We start from the raw sequence: 22,409 nt of genomic DNA, 5'->3' as shown, positions 1-22,409 counted from the left end.
ACTCCCTGGCTTATCCGTCATTGATCTTGCATTTGTCTCCACAGCTGGTGTACAGCGGATACAGCAAGGAGACCTTACGGCAGAGAGATCTCCAGCTAAGCGTCCTCAGCGCTGAATCTCTGCGGGAAAACTTCTTCCTGGGAGGCCTGACGCTTGCGCTGAAAGACTTCAACTTGAAACAGGAGACGGTCGGGTGGTACAAGCTAACGGAAGTTCCGTACTCCTGAGGATATCGCTAGTAACCAAGAGTGAGAAGGTGGCAGCCAGCACCCGACTGTGGGTACACACTGCCCAATAATGACCACTATTCAGTAAGCTGTGGACTGTGCCCGGCACTTATTACAGTGTGGCATTTGCCCTGCCATAGTTCGCTAACCCCATAACTTGAAGATCGATATCATTCCTCAACCACTTCTTAATGTGTGGACTCTGAGCGCCACCTAGTGAACGATGCAGTCTCTGCATTTTTCTAGGCAACTGTTGCTTCGAATGCTGGTCCCATTTCATGACCGCTGTATATATCGTTTTACCAGCTAGCATTCTGATCAGTGCTATGTATGTTACTATAAACCTGTTTTTAAAGTCACATTTATTAAACAGAATGGGCACCTATTGTCCATCAGAGTATGTTATGTGAAATCGTCGGTCTTAGCTATAAGAGGTCATATTAATCTCTGTATAACAGCACTCGTGTCCTTATAGCCAGTCTGAGTACAGCGGGTAGAATGTCACTTTATGATGCAATAGGGCTGCTGTAAAAGTGTAAAGACCCCGCATCTTAGGGGACTACTTTCGGAAGACAGTGGCCATCTGGTCTGGGAACTGTCTACTTGTAGAGATTGTCGAGCCACTGTCTGCTCTTTGTGTCATATAAAGGGAACTTGGGGGGAGGGGGGTTAAAGAGACTTTTATTCATCTAAAGAGCACAAAACGTAGCATAAAAGTAGATCTAGAACCATTCAACCAAAGCTCGAAAATTTTCCAAAGGTTTGATTGTACTATAGACACTATTTTATTACAAATAATATGTATTTAGCTCATTTCACAAGTAGTTTTGATACAGTTGAGAGAGAGAGAGAAGTGGATATGTGTTACTATTTCTGGGGACAGCAATATACCAGCGCTGCACTAAAAGGACCCGAGAGAATAATTATCTGAAGAAATCTCGCCATTTTACCGGAAAATCCAGTTCAATCAGCGTAAAAACCCTGCAATTACGAACGCAAAATCTTTGCGCCATTTCTACAAAAAGAAAACGTGTCCCGGAAATGGGTGTATCTGTTCTGTTGCTCACACAGAGGAGTCCCACAAGCGTGCGATATTGTGTATAAAATGTACATTGTATTTATTGAGTGTCTGTTAATGGTTGTCTAACTGTTCTAGTAATTCCGTTTTACTTACGGCGGCACCAACGTAATCCAAACTAGTGTCCAATACTGTTAGATTAACTGCGGAGATGAATTCAACATTTTCCTGATCAATTTCATATACTGGCCAAGGCCTCATATTGCTCTATTGTTTTTGTTTTGTTTTTGTTGAAATAAAGTTTTGCTAGTTTTGCATTGATATTGTGTCCGCTGCTTGTGTGTCCGCTGCTTGTGTGTCGGCTACTTGTGTGTACACTGGGCAGCGTGACGGGAGTACCACAATGGATATAAGAAGAATCAACCAGGATATTGTGTGTAATCTATCTTCAGTGTATTTACCGGGTACCACACATTTTTTTAACGGCGTACACATGGTCAACATGAAACACTGTGGACAGCCCGGGTGTTACAGCAGGCAGCGTGGCGACACCTACTGGGTATGGGTCATTGGGTCGACCACTGAAATAGGTCTACAAGGCAAAAGTCAACAGGGTTGGAAGGTTAACAATGACCAGGCTGAAATGTTTTTTTCACTTTTTTTGTCCCGAATGTCGACATAGTTGACATGGACTGTCGACTGAATGCTTGCGTCGAGCTTCCAACCCTGTCGACCTTAGCCATATCGGCGTGTTTTAGGTGTCTGTCGACCCAATGCGTGTCTACCTAAACAGGGTCAACCCAGCGACCATATCCCTGCCCGCTAGTTACAATGGTTCTTGTTTCCTAGCTCAGCGCCACCGATTTTAATTGTGTGCAATCGGGGCCCCATTTTTTATTGTATGCCCCCCCCCCCCCCATTGTTAACGCCACGATCAACGTGAACCCGAAGCGTGGCGAGCGGCGGCGGTACGCGTCCTCTGACCTTTTCATACCCCCACTATCCACGTCGGCGTGGAGTTTATTTTATATAGTGTGGCGAGCGCAGCGAGCCCGAAGCGTGGTGAGCGGACGCGCATTCCTTCACTGGTATTACGCGTCACCTCCCGGGGCTCGCCACACTGTATAAAATCAACTCCACGCCGACGTGGATAGTGGGGGTATGAAAAGGTCAGAGGACGCGTACCGCCACCCCTCGCGGGCTTGCTGCGCTTGCCACGCTTCGGGTTGGCGTTCATTTTGGGATGGCGTTAACAATGGGGGGGGGCATTTGACATACAAATTACCCATCAGGGTGGGTATAAAATAAAAAATTAGGTATGGGGGGCCATTTAACATTGGTTCCTATGTAAAATCGGGTCGGTCGCATCGCATGCCATTATAATGGCATGCGATGGACCTGATTTTAAATTTGTCGGGAAACCTCAAAAAAAGCCAGAAATCGGGTCGGTCGGGTCCCATCGCATACCTTAAGTTAAGGTATGCAATGGGACCCGATGGGCGCCGTGCTAGGAAACAAGTACCGTTAAAACTTGAACTGATTTTATTATACTTTGCGGGAGCTTGGTCCTAGCAGGGTGCGGTCCATCTCCTTCATGTCTTTCCTGTGCCGAGCTCTGGCTCACCTGACTATACAGAGCAGAAGCAAGCCCAAGTAATGACCAGATTCACATCATTATAAAGCTGGAATATTCAGCGTAACGAATGTCAGATATGGGCCAGCCTGGCCATGATAACTGTGCTCCAGAACAGGCCTATCAAACACAAAACCCCATTTGGGCCAAATAATCAGAGTCTGACATTGTGTGGGCTACAAGAAAGTCTTGTATGCAATTGTGTACAGCAGGGGTTCTCACACTCGGTCCTGAGGACCCCACACAGTTCACTTTATCGCACAACCGGTGCACTCATTACTCATTGTCTCATGTTAAAAGAACCACAGGTGGATCTAATTATGTCACTTGTGATTCTGTGAGGAGACCCCCAGAACATGGACTGTGTGGTGTCCTGAGGACCGCGTTTGAGTAATAAGAGGAGCTCAGGGAGAACAGAAATCTCCCATAGAGCAGATGGGCAAATATTCTGCATCTCCTTATACCTCCAGCCAGCATCTGTGACCCCCTACACCAGGGGTGGCCAACTCCGGTACTTGAGAACTACCAACTGTTCACATTCATTCATTACGCACTGACACATTTTCCAGGTCACCCAGCAGGTGCACAGGTGTAGTCATTACGCTCTGACACATTTTCCAGGTCACCCAGCTGGTGCACAGGTGTAGTCATTACGCTCTGACACATTTTCCAGGTCACCCAGCAGGTGCACAGGTGTAGTCATTACGCTCTGACACATTTTTCAGGTCACCCAGCAGGTGCACAGGTGTAGTCATTACACACAGTTTAAAAGATTCACAGGTGGAGATAATTACTTCACTTGTGCTTCTATGAGGAGACCTGTAAAACATTAACTGTAACGGGCGTACCACCATTCACCAGGCGGGTTCTGGATGACTCGCAAGGGTGCGAATTTGCGCCCGAGCAAGTCAGACCGAATAAGGGCCACATTGTTAAGCATGTGTGCTACGGCAGCATGCCGTATGTCTTACGTTTCTTCCCTTGCAGAATGCATCCCTGACTGGATACTGTTAAACTTGCAACAAGGATAGGGCTAACTATGCCCTGTGTTTGGCATGACAACACTGTCCAATCAGTAAGTGGTGTATGGATCCGAGGGAGAGCGAGATGGCTTGCGCTGTGGCAGTTACAGTTGTGTTCTGGGACAGTTGGGTAGCAGCCAGCTTGGGCGGACACAGCAGTTAGGGGACCTCCTCTAAGGCCAGAGTCTATTCCAGGTGACTGGAGACCATCATTGAAGCAGCTGATTGGTAGTACCAGCCTTGTGTGGGGTGTGTTCGCTCCAATGTTATATGCAAGCTTAGTTTTGGGGCATAAAACTGCATAAGTACTTTATAAATGCAATTCCAACATGCATCTCCTTTTATCTAAGGCAGTGGTTTCCAACCCTGGTCCTCAAGTACACCCAACAGTGCAGTTTTCCAGGTCTCCACACAGAGGGCGGGATTCTCTAACAACCAGCGCAGCACATCGCCGGCACATATGCAGTAACATATGCGGTTATTAACGCCAAGGCGATAGCCGGCGATGTGCTGCAGGTCCCCCCTCCCTCCCTGAACCCTCACCCGGCTGCGTGACGGCTCCTTTTCCTCCTCTCGGCACTTGGAAGCGGTGCAGGGAGGAGGAGATCACTAGTCCGGGCAGCACAGCAGGAGGCTGCCCGGACACAGGTCAGGGAGGGCAGCGCGGGGCGGCGGGGGACGCGAAGGGAAGCCCATAGGCTTCCATGGGGTTACGCCATATAGAACTGGCGTAACCCCCCCGCAGCTAAGCCCCGGCGGTGGGGCTTTGCTGCATATGAAAATGCGGTAAAAACCCAGAAAACAGGGTTTTTACCGCATTTTCAGTTTGGTGAATCACGCCCACAATCACAAGTGACATAATTAGCGCCACCTGTGGATCTTTTAAAATGTGTCTGAAAAAAGAGTGCACCTGCTGGGTGAAATGGAAAACGTGCACTGTTGGGGGTACTTGAGGACCAGGGTTGGGAACCACTGATCTAAGGACACCACTAATTCACCACTAATCTGCTGCAGTGGTTCCCAACCCCCAACAGTGCATGTTTTCCAGGTTTCCACTAAAGCGGCGTTCATACTAAAAGATATATCTACAGACGGATTGGGCAGTGTGTTCTCCATTCAAACTGCCCGATCTGTCGGAACTGACCCCAAAAGTTGGTGGGAGCATTGGCGTGCGTCTGCCCACTGAGCTGTCAATCACTGGTGGCTGTTGACTATACTTGCTTACCTGACCCTGTCCTTCAGGTAGAGAATGCTCTTTTCCTGGACTTCCCTGGTAATGTAGGATTGCCAGCACCTGTGGGGAGCTAGGTAACTGATAAGAAAGGTGTCACCACAGGTGATGGCAATCATACATTACCAGGGAAGTCCAGGAGCAGAGCACTGTGTCCTCCTGGAGAGGGGCATGCTGGGAGGTATGGATAATGTATGATTGCCAGCACCTGTGGGGAGCTAGGTAACTGATAAGAAAGGTGTCACCACAGGTGCTGGCAATCATACATTACCAGGGAAGTGCAGGAACAGAGCATTGTGTCCTCCTGGAGAGGGGCATGCTGGGAGGTATGGATAATGTATGATTGCCAGCACCTGTGGGGAGCTAGGTAACTGATAAGAAAGGTGTCACCACAGGTGATGGCAATCATACATTACCAGGGAAGTCCAGGAGCAGCACATTTTCTCCCTGATGGAGAGGGTCAGGTAGGCAAGTATGCTGTTGGCGGATAGCCCATACACACAGCACAATGTGCTGATATATTGGGCATAGGCAGTGTTGCAGAACTGAACAATCTATATGTCAATGACGCCGTTCTCAGATATATCGCTCGTACACACTGACCGATGGTGTATCAAGATATTGGCCATTGATTCGAGCGGCAGATATATTGGTCAGTGCGTACGCTCCTTAACAAGTGAAATAATTATCTCCACTTGTGTATTTTTTTAAATGTGTCTGAATAATGAGTGCACCTGTGCAGATGACCTGGTAAAGTGCACTGTTGGGGGTTGAGGAGCAGGGTGAGGAACCACTAATCTTCAGCTATTGGAGCATTGCAGGGACCTTATGCAGCCCACAGACGCACCGATTCCAGCGTGCGTTGTGGGCTTAACTAGCACACACAGCATCGCATCGTATGCCTTGTGCATACGATGTGCATGCGATGCTGTGCTAGAAAAAGCTAGTACAAAAAGTATGTGCAGCACATACTTTTTGTACTGTACGATGAGGTGCCGCGGGAGCGCGCACCCCATCGTACAGCATCGCACCACCGGCATCGGCACGTGTGTGGGCTGCATAAGAATCAGAATCAACTTTATTGGCCAGGTATACTTGCGTATACTAGGAATTTGTTTTCGGTTTGCTGTGCAGCAGCCAGGTGTGTAACAAGTAACAGCATACAGTATAAACAATATAAACAGGTGGGGGAACATGTACAGTTATATAGAAAGTTATTCCGAGGGAACACCGTGTTAGATTATGTGCAAAGGGTTATGGCGCGACTAGACAGTGAGGAGTTCATGTGTCAGCAGGTGAACCGCTTGAGGGAAGAAACTTTTTAGGCTTCTGGTGGGAATAGCCCTGTAGTGTCTGCCTGATGGCAGCAGGTTAAACAAGCCATGGCCAGGATGTAGTTGGTCCTTAACTATCTTCGTTGCCCGCTGCTTTGCTCTGGACAGGTACAGGTCCTGGACAGAGGGAAGGTCTGTACCGATTATCTTCTCCGCAGTTCTGACTACCTTTTGGAGTTAGGGTTACCACCTTGCCCCTTTAATTCCGGACACATATTAATTACACAGGTTCTGTGGCTGGCTGACTTCAAGACTCCACTTCACCTGATTTTAAACTGCCACAGAACCTGTGTAATTAACATGTGTCCGGAATTAAAGGGGAAAGGTGGTAACCCTATTTGGAGTCTGCATTTGTCTCTCTCGCTGGTGGAGCCGTACCAGACCAGTAATGAGGAGCACAGAACAGACTCCACAATCGCGGAGCAGAAGCTTCTGTGGGATGTTAAACTTCCTCAGTTGCCTAAGAAAGAACATCCTCTGCTGCGCTTTTCCAACAATAGTGTCAGTGTTGGGCCCCCATTTAAGGTCCCGGGAGATTGTGGTTCCTAGGAACTATAAGAAGTCCACTAGCGACACCACACTGTCAGCAATTGTTAGCGGAGGAACACCAACTTCTTCCTAAACTCCACTACCATCTCAACGTAGTGATACAGAATTCCGCTCACAAGAGACCAGCATTATATAGTCACCACTTCACGGGCGATATGGTCGCACAGCGATACTGGCTAATATCGCCCGTAGTGAATGAGGGCAGAAGAGAGCCAGCTGCCTGTGATTCCCCGGGGATGGACATCGATGGTCGATGCTTTGGAAACATCGATGTTTTTCTTTCGATGTTAGTGTTTTTGCCATTTAATGGTGACCTTTCGATGTTTGTCACATTCGAATGCTAATCATTCGATGGTGTACCGATGGTGGCTTATTTTTTGTAATTCCCAAAAGATATGCCTCCCCTGGCTGCTGTGTCTGTGTCAGGGAAACTTCCTAGGTTCGTTGGAGGCTGTCTGGCTTTCTCTCTGCTTCCCTCCCTCTCCCTCTCTATGGTTGCTGTAGCTGCTAGGCAACAGGGCCCACTGCAAGTTCTGATTGGCTCTCACTGACTCAGAGAGCCATTCAGAGCACAAACCTCACCCTGCAGCACCAGTCACAGCAAATTTCACAGACACACTGAGCTCTGGAGGATTCAGAGAGGAGGAGACAGTGACGTCACTGAATGTTATACCAGCTCAGGCAAGCTATAATAATAATAATAATAATAATAATAATAATAATAATAATAATAATAATAAGTACACAATACAACTAGCTACAGATATTTGTGAATGTCAGTCACATACAACACTCATTAATAAACTGCATTAGTATTACCAGGCAGCAACCACTATATGACAGGGTTGCCGACCCTCCCGGAATTTCCGGGAGTCTCCCGAAAATCGGGTACCCCCTCCCGGCCCCCGGAAGGGTGGGCAACCCTCCCGGATTCAGGGGGGACCCCCGCATCGCGGCATTAAAATGCCGCAATCCTCGGGTCTCAGAGGAGGGGGCGGAGCTAAAACGGCACAATCGCGTCATTTTAGCCCCGCCCCCTCCATGGAGATCCCTGAATTCGCTGCTTTTACCAGTATGGGGGCGGGGCTTAGTGATGTCACTCGTAAGCCCCGCCCCCTGAGCGGCTGCTGAAACTCTCCTCTCCGGGCTTCTCCCGGAGAGGAGAATGTTAAAGTCGGCAACCCTGCTATATGATCATCAGTGAAGTGTTGGTCAGAGATTGTCTGTTTCTGTCAATATAGTGAGGAACAATATTACACAGTCCTGGGGTACCAGTGGAATGAACCAAGCTAAAGGTGCCCATGCACTGCTGCGAGGCCTCAGTCTGCAAGCTGCAGGGACCTTCCCGGCAGCATGGACGCATGCGATCCGTTGTGATGGATGCATGTGTAAACACCTGGATAGGGTTACCTGGTGGGATGCGGTGGGGGTCGTGTTTCCTCGGTCTCACGGATGCCAGTCAGGAGTCTTCTCGTGATACAGGATGGTGGCACAGAACAGTCGACAATAGAATTACTTTGACCTTTTATTGTAACACGGCCATTGGGAACGGCTGCCTTCTTTACGTAATGACATCACAACAATTCCACAATATCAGAATACAATCAATGCAATACAACTCACACTATGCATACAAATGCGATATACCATAAAAGGACAATGGAGCTACCGGTAACTCTGAGTCACTCCGTACTCGGCCTATCACTGCAGTTTGAGAAACTACTTCCAATATGCTGCTGGACCGGCGAGCTGGTCCACTAATTTACACCTGGATACAGTGATAATACCGAGTATGAGTGAACATTACAACCAACTGTTATACTAACAAATAGTTTTAGCGAATTACCATAAAATCAATACTCAACTCACTCTAAGTACCCGGGTACACTCTCTGTTAATAAGACCGGTCAGTCCCGACGGAGGCCTATGCATAGGACTTAATGTAGTCGCTGGATTTTCCTATTAATTCTATATGAGGTCGCAGTTTGGTCCTTAAGCCACCGGGTGGCACTAGTGTTCCATTAACTATACTTTAAAGGTGAAGAAAAAGTGAACTATCACAAATCCTGAGGGATTGTCCTAGCTTCTCTTATGGGTTTTCACTAAACCCACTACAGTGGCAATTCTGGAATTCTTCTATGAGGAATGGGTAAAGACGGTGAAGGGGAGGTCTTGGGAAAGACTGGGGAGGTCTTGACTCCGGCTGGGGTCAGTGAATCTTCGCCCATCGCTGTGTACCCTCCGGGGACTGCTAGTGCGGGCGCCTCAGCGTTGCCACACTCAGCTACACAGGGCCGCTGGCTGTACTAGGTGTCGGACAGGCAACCTAACTGGGTGTGCTAGGTGGGGGCAGTGTGCAGTAGTGTACCTGTAGCTGCTGCTGGTGCTGGTTCTGACCAGTCTCTGCCTCCTGTCTTCTCTGGTGTCCAGACTCTGCTGTGTGCTGGGCTCTCACTGCTGGGCCTTGAGCTGCTGTATTCTCTTGGACTGTGTACACTCTGCACGACTGGCTCCTTCTCTCACAGGCCTCACAGGCTGTCATTTATTGCTGGAGCTCTCTGCTGCTGCTGAAGCGTCTGGCAGGTCAGGGGTCACAGATGCCACGCTGTTGTCCTCCTCTATCTCTCTATACAGGAGTTCTCCACACACTCACAGGCTACACTGCTTACTCCTTAAGCACAGTGTCACTCAGCTGCAGGAGAAGTCTCCTCTTCATGTGCTCTGCCTTTCCTCCTCTCTCATGCTGCTGGGGTAGTGTCTAGTTCCTTCTCTCCAGGCGTACCAACATTACGTCACATCCCACGTGACCATCACGTGATCACCCCATGTGATCACTATACTGCAGCAGCGGGATTTTCAATTCAGACGCCGTTCAGTCTGCCCATGCTACACCATACACAGCGCGATACTGCGCGCCGCGGGCTTTGCAGGCGCCAGTCAGTCTGATGCCCGCTAGCTGACCTGTGTGCCGGACACTAGCTGACCCAATGCTGCCCGACTGCGCGGGATTTTCAGGCGCCAGTCAGTCTGATGCCCGCTGACCCACCACACCATGTCACCAGCAAGTGACCGACCACTATATACTTAAGCTTGTCACCCGCCAGCCACTCACTCTCTACCCGTCGCCGAATGCTGCTACATGCTCTGCCATTCTGCCACTGACTTCCCGTGCCAGCGACACTAAGGTAATAAACCTGGGACCAGGCTGCAAAGTGGGGACATGTGGAGGACACTGCAGCGGGGAGCATATGGGGCGCAGACTGCACAAGGGGGAGTATATGGGGCGCTGGCTGGAGGGGCAAGCATATGGGGAGTAGGCTGCACAAGGGGGAGCATATGGGGAGTAGGCTGCACAAGGGGGACCATATGGGGCGCAGACTGCACAAGGGGGAGTATATGGGGCGCTGGCTGGAGGGGCAAGCATATGGGGAGTAGGCTGCACAAGGGGGAGCATATGGGGAGTAGGCTGCACAAGGGGGACCATATGGGAAGCAGGCTGCACAGGGGGGAGCATATGGGGTGCAGGCTGGGGGAGGGCATATGGGGAGCAGGCTGCAATGGGGGGGGGCATATGGGGAGCAGGCTGCACAGGGGGGAGCATATGGGGATCAGGCTGCACAGGGGGGAGCATATGGGGAACAGGCTGCACAAGGGGGAGCAGGCTGGGGGGGCATATGGGGAGCAGGCTGCACAGGGGGGAGCATATGGGGAGCAGGCTGGAGGGGGGAGCATATGGGGCGCTGGCTGCAGGGGAAAGAATATGGGGAGCAGGCTGCAGCGGGGGGCAAATGGGGAGCAGGCAGCACAGGGGGGAGCATATGGGGCGCTGGCTGGAGGGGCAAGCATATGGGTATCAGGCTGGGGGGGGGGGGCATATGGGGAGCAGGCTGCACAGGGGGGACCATATGGGGCGCAGGCTGGAGGGGCAAGCATATGGGGAGCAGGCTGCAGCGGGGGGCAAATGGGGAGCAGGCAGCACAGGGGGGAGCATATGGGGAGCAGGCTTCACAGGGGGGGAACATATGGGGAGCAGGCTGCACAGGGGGGAGCATATGGGGCGCTGGCTGGAGGGGCAAGCATATGGGTATCAGGCTGGGGGGGGGGGGCATATGGGGAGCAGGCTGCACAGGGGGGACCATATGGGGCGCAGGCTGGAGGGGCAAGCATATGGGGAGCAGAGTGCAGCGGGGGGCAAATGGGGAGCAGGCAGCACAGGGGGGAGCATATGGGGAGCAGGCTTCACAGGGGGGGAACATATGGGGAGCAGGCTGCACAGGGGGGGAACATATGGGGAGCAGGCTGCACAGGGGGGAGCATATGGGGAGCAGGCTGCAATGGGGGGGCATATGGGGAGCAGGCTGCAATGGGGGGGGGGGCATATGGGGAGCAGGCTGCACAGGGGGGAGCATATGGGGATCAGGCTGCACAGGGGGGAGCATATGGGGAACAGGCTGCACAAGGGGGAGCAGGCTGGGGGGGGCATATGGGGAGCAGGCTGCACAGGGGGGAGCATATGGGGAGCAGGCTGGAGGGGGGAGCATATGGGGCGCTGGCTGCAGGGGAAAGAATATGGGGAGCAGGCTGCAGCGGGGGGCAAATGGGGAGCAGGCAGCACAGGGGGGAGCATATGGGGAGCAGGCTTAACGGGGGGGACATATGGGGAGTATGCTGCACAGGGGGGAGCATATGGGGCGCTGGCTGCAGGGGTAAGCATATGGTGAACAGGCTGCACAAGGGGGGCCATATGGGGCGCAGGCTGGAGGGGCAAGAATATGGGGAGCAGGCTGCACAAGGGGGACCATATGGGGCGCTGGCTGGAGGGGCAAGCATATGGGGAGCAGGCTGCAGCGGGGGGCAAATGGGGAGCAGGCTTCACAGGGGGGGAACATATGGGGAGCAGGCTGCACAGGGGGGAGCATATGGGGCGCTGGCTGGAGGGGCAAGCATATGGGGCGCTTATGGGGAGCAGGCTGCACAGGGGGTAGCATATGGGGAGCAGGCTGCACAAGGGGGACCATATGGGGCGCAGGCTGGAGGGGCAAGCATATGGGTATCAGGCTGGGGGGGGGGCATATGGGGAGCAGGCTGCACAGGGGGGACCATATGGGGTGCTGGCTGCAGGGGAAAGAATATGGGGTGCAGGCTGGAGGGGCAAGCATATGGGGAGCAGGCTGCAGCGGGGGGCAAATGGGGAGCAGGCAGCACAGGGGGGAGCATATGGGGAGCAGGCTTCACAGGGGGGGAACATATGGGGAGCAGGCTGCACAGGGGGGAGCATATGGGGCGCTGGCTGGAGGGGCAAGCATATGGGTATCAGGCTGGGGGGGGGGGGGCATATGGGGAGCAGGCTGCACAGGGGGGACCATATGGGGCGCAGGCTGGAGGGGCAAGCATATGGGGAGCAGGCTGCAGCGGGGGGCAAATGGGGAGCAGGCAGCACAGGGGGGAGCATATGGGGAGCAGGCTTCACAGGGGGGAAACATATGGGGAGCAGGCTGCACAGGGGGGAGCATATGGGGTGCTGGCTGGAGGGGCAAGCATATAGGGCGCTTATGGGGAGCAGGCTGCACAGGGGGGGAACATATGGGGAGCAGGCTGCACAGGGGGGAGCATATGGGGCGCTGGCTGGAGGGGCAAGCATATGGGTATCAGGCTGGGGGGGGGGGCATATGGGGAGCAGGCTGCACAGGGGGGACCATATGGGGCGCAGGCTGGAGGGGCAAGCATATGGGGAGCAGAGTGCAGCGGGGGGCAAATGGGGAGCAGGCAGCACAGGGGGGAGCATATGGGGAGCAGGCTTCACAGGGGGGGAACATATGGGGAGCAGGCTGCACAGGGGGGAGCATATGGGGCGCTGGCTGGAGGGGCAAGCATATGGGGCGCTTATGGGGAGCAGGCTGCACAGGGGGTAGCATATGGGGAGCAGGCTGCACAAGGGGGACCATATGGGGCGCAGGCTGGAGGGGCAAGCATATGGGTATCAGGCTGGGGGGGGGGGGCATATGGGGAGCAGGCTGCACAGGGGGGACCATATGGGGCGCTGGCTGCAGGGGAAAGAATATGGGGTGCAGGCTGGAGGGGCAAGCATATGGGGAGCAGGCTGCAGCGGGGGGGGAAATGGGGAGCAGGCAGCACAGGGGGGAGCATATGGGGAGCAGGCTTCACAGGGGGGGAACATATGGGGAGTATGCTGCAGGGGTAAGCATATGGTGAACAGGCTGCACAAGGGGGGCCATATGGGGCGCAGGCTGGAGGGGCAAGCATATGGGGAGCATACTGGAGGGGCAAGCATATGGGGAGCAGGTTGCAGCGGGGGGGCATATGGGGCGCAGACTGGAGGGGCAAGCATATGGGGAGCAGGCTGCAGCGGGGGGGGCATATGGGGCGCAGGCTGGAGGGTCAAGCATATGGGGAGCAGGCTGCAGCGGGGGGCATATGGGGCGCGGGCTGGAGGGGCAAGCATATGGGGAGCAGGCTGCAGCGGGGGGGGGGCATATGGGGAGCAGGCTGCAGCGGGGGGCATATGGGGCGCGGGCTGGAGGGGCAAGCATATGGGGAGCAGGCTGCAGCGGGGGGGGCATATGGGGAGCAGGCTGCAGCGGGGGGGCATATGGGGAGCAGGCTGCACAGGGGGGAGCATATGGGGAGCAGGCTGCACAGGGGGGAGCATATGGGGAGCAGGCTGCACAGGGGGGAACATATGGGGAGCAGGCTGCACAGGGGGGAGCACATGGGGGGCAGGCTGCACAGGGGGGAGCACATGGGGAGCAGGCTGCACAGGGGGGAGCACATGGGGAGCAGGCTGCACAGGGGGCAGCACATGGGGAGCAGGCTGCACAGGGGGGAGCACATGGGGAGCAGGCTGCACAGGGGGCAGCACATGGGGAGCAGGCTGCACAGGGGGGAGCACATGGGGAGCAGTAGTGATGGCCATCGGTGCAGTCGATGCTTGCCATCAATGGTCATAAACTATTAACTTTAAGAAATTGGATTTATTTTACTGATGAAACAATAATGCTGTAACATCAAATGTTTGTGTTTATTGATTGAAATAATCATTGGTGACATTTGTAGCGCACCTCTATTCTGTTTCTATAAACTATGTAATGGATAACCATCGATTGCTAAAAGAAATCGATAGTTATACATCACCTTTGAGTGGCTGTAGGACCATTCAAAATCCGTTCTGGGGTTGGGGGGCGTGGCTATGCTCAGTGTCCCGGCACCTTGACGAAAAGAAAAAAAAAGCATTGTTTCTGCTATGCCATCGATGTAGGAAAACCATCAGTCATCAACGGCCATAAACAATCAATTATTTTGAGTCATCTATGGCTTATGGCCATTGTTAAATACTTTTGCCATTGATGCCAGATGGTTTTCCTACATCGATGGCATAGTAGAAACAATGTTTCTCTTTTTTTCTTCTCTTCAAGATGCCGGGACACTGAGCATAGCTCCGCCCCCAACACCATGAAGCCCTACCCCCACATTTTGATTGGTCCTCCAGCCATTCAGTCAATGGTGATGGATAACCATTGATAGCTAAAACTATCGATGGTTATCCATCACATAGTTTATGACTATAGATTTCTGGGTGTAGACTCGCCATAGATGGCGACTGCACCGATGACCATCCCTACTGCTCCCTATGTGCCCCTACTTTGCAGCCTGGTCCCCATGTGCCCCTACTGTGCAGCCTGCTTCAAAGCAGGCTGCGCAGTGGGGGCACATATGGGGAGCATGTTGCACAGTGGGGGCACATGGGGGGGGAAGAGGGTGAAGGTGAGTGAGCACAGCTATGGACTATATATGGATTGGGGGTTACAGGTGGTGGGGACAGTAAGGCAAAATAGGGGAAGCAGGTTGCATAGGGGTTAGAGCAGGTCAGGATGCATGGGGGGGGTAGGGTCATTCAAACACTGAGGGCAATTGGTCACAGTGACGGTGCATATTGACAGCAGGTGTGCGGGACAAGTGTGCACACAAAGCGAGTGCATGGTGAAGCAGGGTAAGGCATTCCATGGAGATGTTGCGCAAATGTGGGGAATGTATTGTGAAGAAAGCTGCAGGAGTGGCAAGTCATGGGTATAATTTTTTTTAACATACGCCATTTAACACGTTATTCCTGTGTAATCTATATTTCTCTTTCGTCCAGTCCGGTGACACAGCTAACCTTGGGATGTAGAGGGGTCCGCCAGGAGCCAGGCACCTATGCTTCAAACTTTGGGAGCAGGCTCCTCCCTTCTGCATCCCATCATGCCTCAGTTTCGTTTAGGTGCCCACAGGAGTGGGTGCAATGCTGAGTGGCTGCGCGCAGCCACACTTTTATTCTTTGGTTTTTTAGTTAGGTTTTTATTATTTTCTTAACTTATAGTGCAGGTTTTGCCAGCATAGGACTTCTGTGGAAGTCATTACATGCTGAGAGCGCAGCAGGACACAGACAGAAGCGCGTCCTGTGTGCAGAGAGGTACATTCAGGAAGAATGTGCGCTCTGCACAGCGCTGAGCTCCGCTCAGACGGAGACTGGTCCTGGGCCACGGGGGACCCCATCCAGCGCCTTGCTAGAAGGGGATCTTGGGGAAGGGTCCTCCAGCGATGGCAGACGCCATCTTTAACGGTTTGGGAGCTGAAATCCCCCAGGGGAGTTGAAGCTCCTTACAGGACGCCCAGCGTTTCTGGGCAACTCCAAGTGATCCCTAGAGGGGGAGTCACTGGAGATGAGAGAGAGACACGGTGGGTGCGCCTGAAGGGGATTTGGCGCCAAAAGCGCGACTTCCCTCACTATTAGGAAGATTGGACTCTTCCACTCGTTTCTGGCGCCATTACTCTGTGCTTGCTGCGGAGCTGAGAAAGACAGAGCCTGCTCTGAAGTTTCTCTGGAGAACGCTTCCTCCACTGTATCGCTAGCAACAGGAACACAGATAAGTACACTTGGTGCATTACTCTGTGACTTTGCCTGAACGTTGTGCAGTGTTTAATTCTTTGATATTATCATGGCAGACGAGTGCAGTTCTGTTGCTGGGGAGGGAGCGCTTGAGATGTTTTATCATTGCAAAAAATGTAATGTAAATATGTCGGTTGAACAGTTGGACCAGGGGGAATTGTGCCCTTCCTGTGAAGCTGTCACCTGTGGAACTCGCACCACAAGTCCCAGGGAGGCTGAGCCGGCCTGGGCTGTGGCTTTGGGACAGTCTGTAAAAGCTTTGGCAGAGGCTTTAAACAGGCAGAGGGGATCGTTAGTAGGATCACCAGGTCCTATTCCCTCATCTCAGGGATCTCTTCCCCTTTCACAGGGAGACCCCATATTGCTGCAGACTATGCAGGATACTGCTCAGGGGGTGCATAAAATGTCTTCCCTTTTGGAGCAATTCACAAAGGTTTCTGATGAATTTATGCTACGGCAGGGGTCCCCAGTGGTTCCTCCAGTATATGCTGATGATGATGTGGAGGAAGAGGATTTAACTTGGTCACAGGGGGAGGAAGCAGATTTCTCAGCCTCTGGCATTGAGGACCTCATTTGGGCCGTCAAACAGGCATTGGATTTACCTGTAGAGGAAAAGTCCTCTACACAGTGTGTGTTTAAGCGGAGTAAAAAGGAACCAGTTTCTTTCCCATCAGATGAGGGCATGGTGGCTCTGCTGGGTGAGGCTGGCAAGGCCCCGGACAAGAGGCTATTGATGGCAAAAAAATATGCAAACATGTATCCCATGCCGGAGAATCATGTTAAGGTGTGGGAGAAAGTTCCGTTGGTGGACTCCTCCGTGGCCAGATTGTCAAAAGCCACGGCACTTCCAGTGCAGGGTGGCGCGGCTTTTAAAGATCCGGTAGACAAAAAGGTAGAAGGCTGTTTAAAGGCAGTTTTTGAGGGAGTGGGTTTCACTATGAGGCCCATCATTGCCTCGGCTTGGGTGGCTAAGGCCATGATCAAGTGGACTGAGTCATTGGAGAGTCATCTGCAGCATGATGCTGAAGCTTTGGCCATGGTTGAAAAGTTAAAGTGTGCCGCGGAGTACATTGGTGAGGCCAGTGAGGAGGGCGCCAAGATGGCGTCAAAAGTCTCGGTCACGTCTGTCACGGCCAGAAGGGCTCTCTGGTTAAAAGCTTGGGACGCAGATAGTGAGTCCAAGAAATCCTTAGAGAATATTCCCTTTAAAGGGGAGTTGTTGTTTGGTTCTGAATTGGATGAGATAATCAAACAGGCAACGGGTGGTAAGAGCACCTTTCTTCCTACTACTTCAAAGTCTACTGGGTCGAAGTTTGGAGTGTTTAAGCAGTCCTTTCGGCCCTCCTTTAGGGGGGGAGCATCTGGCAGAGGTCAGTCAGGCCGGGGAAGATTTCAAGCCGGCAGAGGTAGGGCTTCCAAGTCCAGGTTTGGCGCCTTTAATAAGAAGCACGTTGCCAAGGGGGAGGACAAACCCTCGGCATGACGGGGCGGAGACTCCCTGTTCTGGAATCAGGGTAGGGGGTCGGCTCCTGCAGTTTCAGGACAGTTGGAAGGTAGTCACGGACGATCCGTGGGTGCTTTCCATTGTTTCAGAAGGATATCGGATAAAACTGAGAGGCCCGCCCCCTCACAGATTCCTTCCAACGCCCTTACCAAGGACAGCCTCCCTCAGAGCTTCTCTTTTGGCAGCAGCCATATCTCTAGAGGAGAAGGGGGTAGTTATTCCAGTGCCCCTAGTGGAGAGAAGAAAAGGGTTTTATTCAATACTCTTTTTGGTTCCCAAGCCAGACGGGTCTTTCAGGCCCATTCTAAACTTAAAATCTTTGAATGCTCATCTCTGGGTGGATCACTTTCGCATAGAATCTCTACGGTCAGTGCTGCTGAGTATAGAACCAGGGGAGTTTTTAGCATCAGTAGACATTCAAGATGCCTCTCCATGTTCCCATTCACAGGGAATTCCAGTCTTTGCTAAGATTTGCAATAGGAGAGAAGCATTGGCAATTCCAGGCACTCCCATTTGGACTAGCCACGGCTCCGAGAGTATTCACCAAAGTGATGTCCATTATGGCGGCAGCTCTCAGGTTGGGGGGATAACTGTTATCCCTTACCTGGACGATCTGCTTTTCAAAGCGGAATCAGCAGAGAAGTTGAAGGTCCACCTGGAGAGGGCGACACAGTTTTTAAGAGATCAGGGTTGGATTTTAAATCTACCCAAGTCCCACTTGACACCGACGCAAAATCTGAAATTTTTGGGGGTGATCATAGACACACATCTTCCCAGAATCCAAAGCGTTGGAAATTCGGCTGATGGTTTTGGAAATTCTCCAAGCCCCGGCACCATCAGTGTGGCAGGGAGTCAGACTACTAGGGAAGATGGTGGCAACCTTCGAAACCTTGCAGTTCGCCAGGTTCCACTCCAGAATTTTTCAATGGAACATCCTGGCTTGTTGGTCAGGAGATGCCAAAAGGATGAAATTGGAGATTCTTTACCTGTCCACGGAGTCCAGGAGGTCTCTCTTGTGGTGGACAGATGTGGAGAATTTACAACTGGGAAAATCTCTCAGGTCTTGGGATTGGCTGGTCATAACGACCGACGCCAGTCTGAAGGGCTGGAGGGCAGTGACCCTTCATCTAAGACTACAAGGACTTTGGTCAGTAGAGGAGACAAAATTGCCCATTAACATCCTAGAACTGAGGGCAGTACTGAATGCCTTACTGCAGGCGGAGTCGTATCTCAGAGGGTCTCCACTGAAAATTCAGTCGGACAATGCCACGACGGTGGCCTATTTGAACCATCAAGGCAGGACTCGCAGCAAGATGGCTATGGCCGAGGTATCCAAGATCTTCAGCTGGGCGGAGATCAATGTTCCAGCATTATCGGCCATTTTTATACCGGGAGTCAAAAATGTGGAGGCGGATTACCTCAGCAGAGAATCCCTACAGGAGGGAGAGTGGTCTCTTCATCGGGATGTCTTTCAGGAGATTGTCAGTCGTTGGGGTCTCCCAGACATAGACCTTATGGCAACGAGATCGAACCGTCAGGTTCAGACGTTTTGCTCCCGAGTAAGGGATCCGACTGCTTGGGCGGTGGACGCCATGACAGTTCCGTGGGAGTTCCAGATGGTGTACATCTTTCCACCTTTGCCCATGTTGCCGAGAGTTTTGAGGAAGATAAGGGACCAAAAGGTACGAGCAATTCTGATTGCTCCAAACTGGCCCAGGAGGTCTTGGTACTCCACTGTACTGAGGTTGTCGAAGGAGTCCTGGAAACTACCTCTAAGGCAGGACCTGTTGTTGCAAGGCCCGTTCCTTCACGAGGACCCAGCTCGTCTAAGTTTGACGGCGTGGCTTTTGAAACCTCCTTATTGAAGAAAAAGGGGTTTTCTGATGAGGTTATACAGACCATGTTGAGGGCCCGCAAGCCAGTGTCTGCGGCTAACTACCATAGGGTCTGGAAAATCTACATTAGATGGTGTGAGAGACAGAAGCTGCACACCTCCAGATTCAATTTGTCTAGACTTTTGAATTTCTTGCAGGATGGTTTTTCTTCAGGCCTTAGTCTGCAATCGTTAAAAGTACAGCTATCGGCCTTATCCATATTTTTTCAAAAAAGGGTAGCTTTGTTGCCGGAGGTTCAGACATTCTTACAAGGAGTTGCTAGACTCAAACCACCTTATAAGCAGCCGGTGGCACCTTGGGATCTGTCTTTGGTTCTATCCATGCTACAGAATCCTCCTTTTGAACCGCTTAGATCTGCGGAATTGAAGTACGTAACATGGAAACTTACTTTTTTATTGGCTATTGCATCAGCCAGACGTGTGTCAGAGTTGGGTGCTTTGTCATGTAAGTCACCGTTTTTGATTTTTCATGATGACAGGGCTGTGTTACGCACAGTTCCAAAATTCCTACCTAAGGTAGTGACGTCTTTTCATTTGAACCAGGATATTGTACTTCCAGTTTTTGTTCCCCCAGAAGGGGTTAAAAATAGGGACAAAATGAAGAGATTGGATGTTGTCCGCGCCTTGTGGATATACATTGAGAGGGTAAAGGACTTTCGCAAATCGGATTTGCTCTTGGTGCTATATGATGTGCATAAGATTGGGTGGCCTGCATCCAAGCAGACCATCGCACGTTGGTTACGATCTACCATTGCCTTTGCCTACTGTAAAGCGGGTAGACCTGTTCCATCTCGTATTAATGCACACACTACCAGGTCGGTTGCTTCTTCCTGGGCGGTGCGCCATGGGGCTACAGTGGAGCAGTTGTGTAGGGCTGCCACCTGGTCCTCTGTTCATACCTTTACCAAATTTTACAGGTTCCATGAGTTCGCGTCGGAGGACGCTTCATTCGGACGGGCAGTGATGAAAACTGCTGGTCTGAGCGTACCCTCCCAAAGGACCCGCTCGTGAACGTCCCAAGGTTAGCTGTGTCACCGGACTGGACGAAAGAGAAAAGGGGATTTTTGTAAGAACTTACCGTTCGAACCCCTTTCTCTGAGTCCAGTCCGGTGACACAGCGATCCCTCCCTTACGCTCAGTTAAGTGTACCGTTCATGTGTTACCATGTTATGGTTAATGTTATGTTGCCTTAAAAAATATATGTGTATATATATATATATATATATATAATATATATATATATATATATATATATATATATATATATATATATATATAAAAGATGTTCAGGCATTGTTCTGAGTTATGTATCCTAGTGTGCTTTTGAAGTCGAACTGAGGCATGATGGGATGCAGAAGGGAGGAGCCTGCTCCCAAAGTTTGAAGCATAGGTGCCTGGCTCCTGGCGGACCCCTCTACATCCCAAGGTTAGCTGTGTCACCGGACTGGACTCAGAGAAAGGGGTTTGAACGGTAAGTTCTTACAAAAATCCCCTTTTACAATGTACCTGTGACCCAAAAAAAGGTTGAGCTCTAGAAATGGATCAGTTGGGTGCTAATATTAAACAGTATATTAGTATAAAACATGCATATGCATGGGTATAAAAAAAATAGACAGTTTAAAAATTATTTAAACAAACATCTATAGTACTCAATATAAAAATGGGGCAATCAAATGTTGTATACTTATAAGTTGGAATTGCGTTTGTGTCCCTGCAAGGTTAATGGATTTGTACTCTAATCACACAATGGGCCCATCCTGGGTAAACTGAACATTTATAACCAACTTTGCAAAGGGACACAACGCGATTCCAACCTATATGTGTCCAAGCTTTGATTGCCCCATTTTTATTTTTACATTGAATACTATATATGTTTATGTTTTAATAATTTAAAAACTGTCTATTTTTTTATACACATGCATTAAGTAGTGTTCATTGTAGCACCCGCCATATTTGAAAACCTATGCAGTTCCTCTTCCCCGCCTAGGGTGTCGCTGTCTGCTGAATTGCTTCTAGCACAGTGTGGTCTGTATATCAGCACTGATATGCAAACCTGACATGTGCTAGAAACACCACAGCAGACGGGGAAGATTAACTGCATAGATTTCAAATATGGTGGATGCTAGAATGAACATTGATTAATTATATGTTTTATACTAATAAATACTGTTCACTAAACTGATCCATTTCTAGCACGCCACCTTTTTGATTTACGTGTACCCTCTTAGGGGTTTTGACATCCCCCCCCCCCCCCCCCCCCCCCCCCCCGTAGGAGCAGCTTGACACACCACCCCAGTAGGCGCCCGTTTTTTCCTTTAGCCCCAAGGCTAAAATACTCTATTTTTCAAAGTACCTCTGACTACTAGTGACCTGGTCTTCCTTCTCTGCACTTTTAGAGGATGTCCTCTTTAAGCGCTCATCCCTTTTTTTTTTCCTAGTACCTCAAAGAGGAACAATTTGCCCTTTTGCGGGCTTGCTTAACTCGCCACAGGTTATTTTTCTCCTCTATGTCCATGTTGATTTGGAGGAGTGAGGTTGGATAGTAACTTCTGTTTTGTTACAAAAACGCAAGTTGAGCTAGCCACAACCTCTCCATTCAGCTCCTGTTGGCTTCCATGTTTGAAGCCCCAGCAATTTCACCTCTGGTTGATCCTTTTGCACGCATTTCCCATTGGGATAAGTGATGCATATTGGCCATTCGCAGAACAAAGGTGTTTCAGTTTTACCAGTCTCTGCGTCTGATTCGATCCCCTTTGCACCCATCGTTTACAATGTTACCAGCATAAAGGTTTCTCACAATGGTAACGTCCTGACAGTTTGCCAGGTGAAGAAATCTTCCTCCTATGCAGACCCTGGCTTGTTCACTCACAGAAAATGTAATTGACTAGCCTCCATTCCAGGATTGCAGGATGGCACTGCCCCATCCTCAAAACAGCAACATCCTTTCATATATGCCACAGCTTTTGGTCACTGCGTGCAGTCATTCCGATTTTTCTCATGCTAAATCACTATGTAAAATGTAGTTTAACTTGCGTTTGTGCTTTTATTAATCA

The 22,409-nt window shown here is 51.0% G+C and overlaps 1 protein-coding gene across 2 annotated transcripts in view; it reads left to right on the top strand.

Annotated features, from left to right (window-relative positions):
• The window catches only part of PIK3C2A (phosphatidylinositol-4-phosphate 3-kinase catalytic subunit type 2 alpha), an 83,504-nt gene extending 81,938 nt beyond the window's left edge, over positions 1–1,566 (top strand). For both annotated transcript variants that reach the window (XM_083164704.1, XM_083164705.1), the window contains one exon: positions 45–1,566. In XM_083164704.1, coding sequence (XP_083020830.1) covers positions 45–227 — 183 coding nt within the window. In that variant the 3' untranslated portion in view covers positions 228–1,566. The remainder of the gene's footprint in view (positions 1–44) is intronic.
• Positions 1,567–22,409: the final 20,843 nt, after the last annotated feature.

This window comes from Crinia signifera, chromosome 11, assembly GCF_055691185.1.
Source record: "Crinia signifera chromosome 11, ASM5569118v1, whole genome shotgun sequence".
NCBI lineage: Eukaryota > Metazoa > Chordata > Amphibia > Anura > Myobatrachidae > Crinia > Crinia signifera.
The sequence above is the reverse complement of the archived record's forward strand: the minus strand, read 5'-3'. Positions and strand labels throughout refer to the sequence as shown.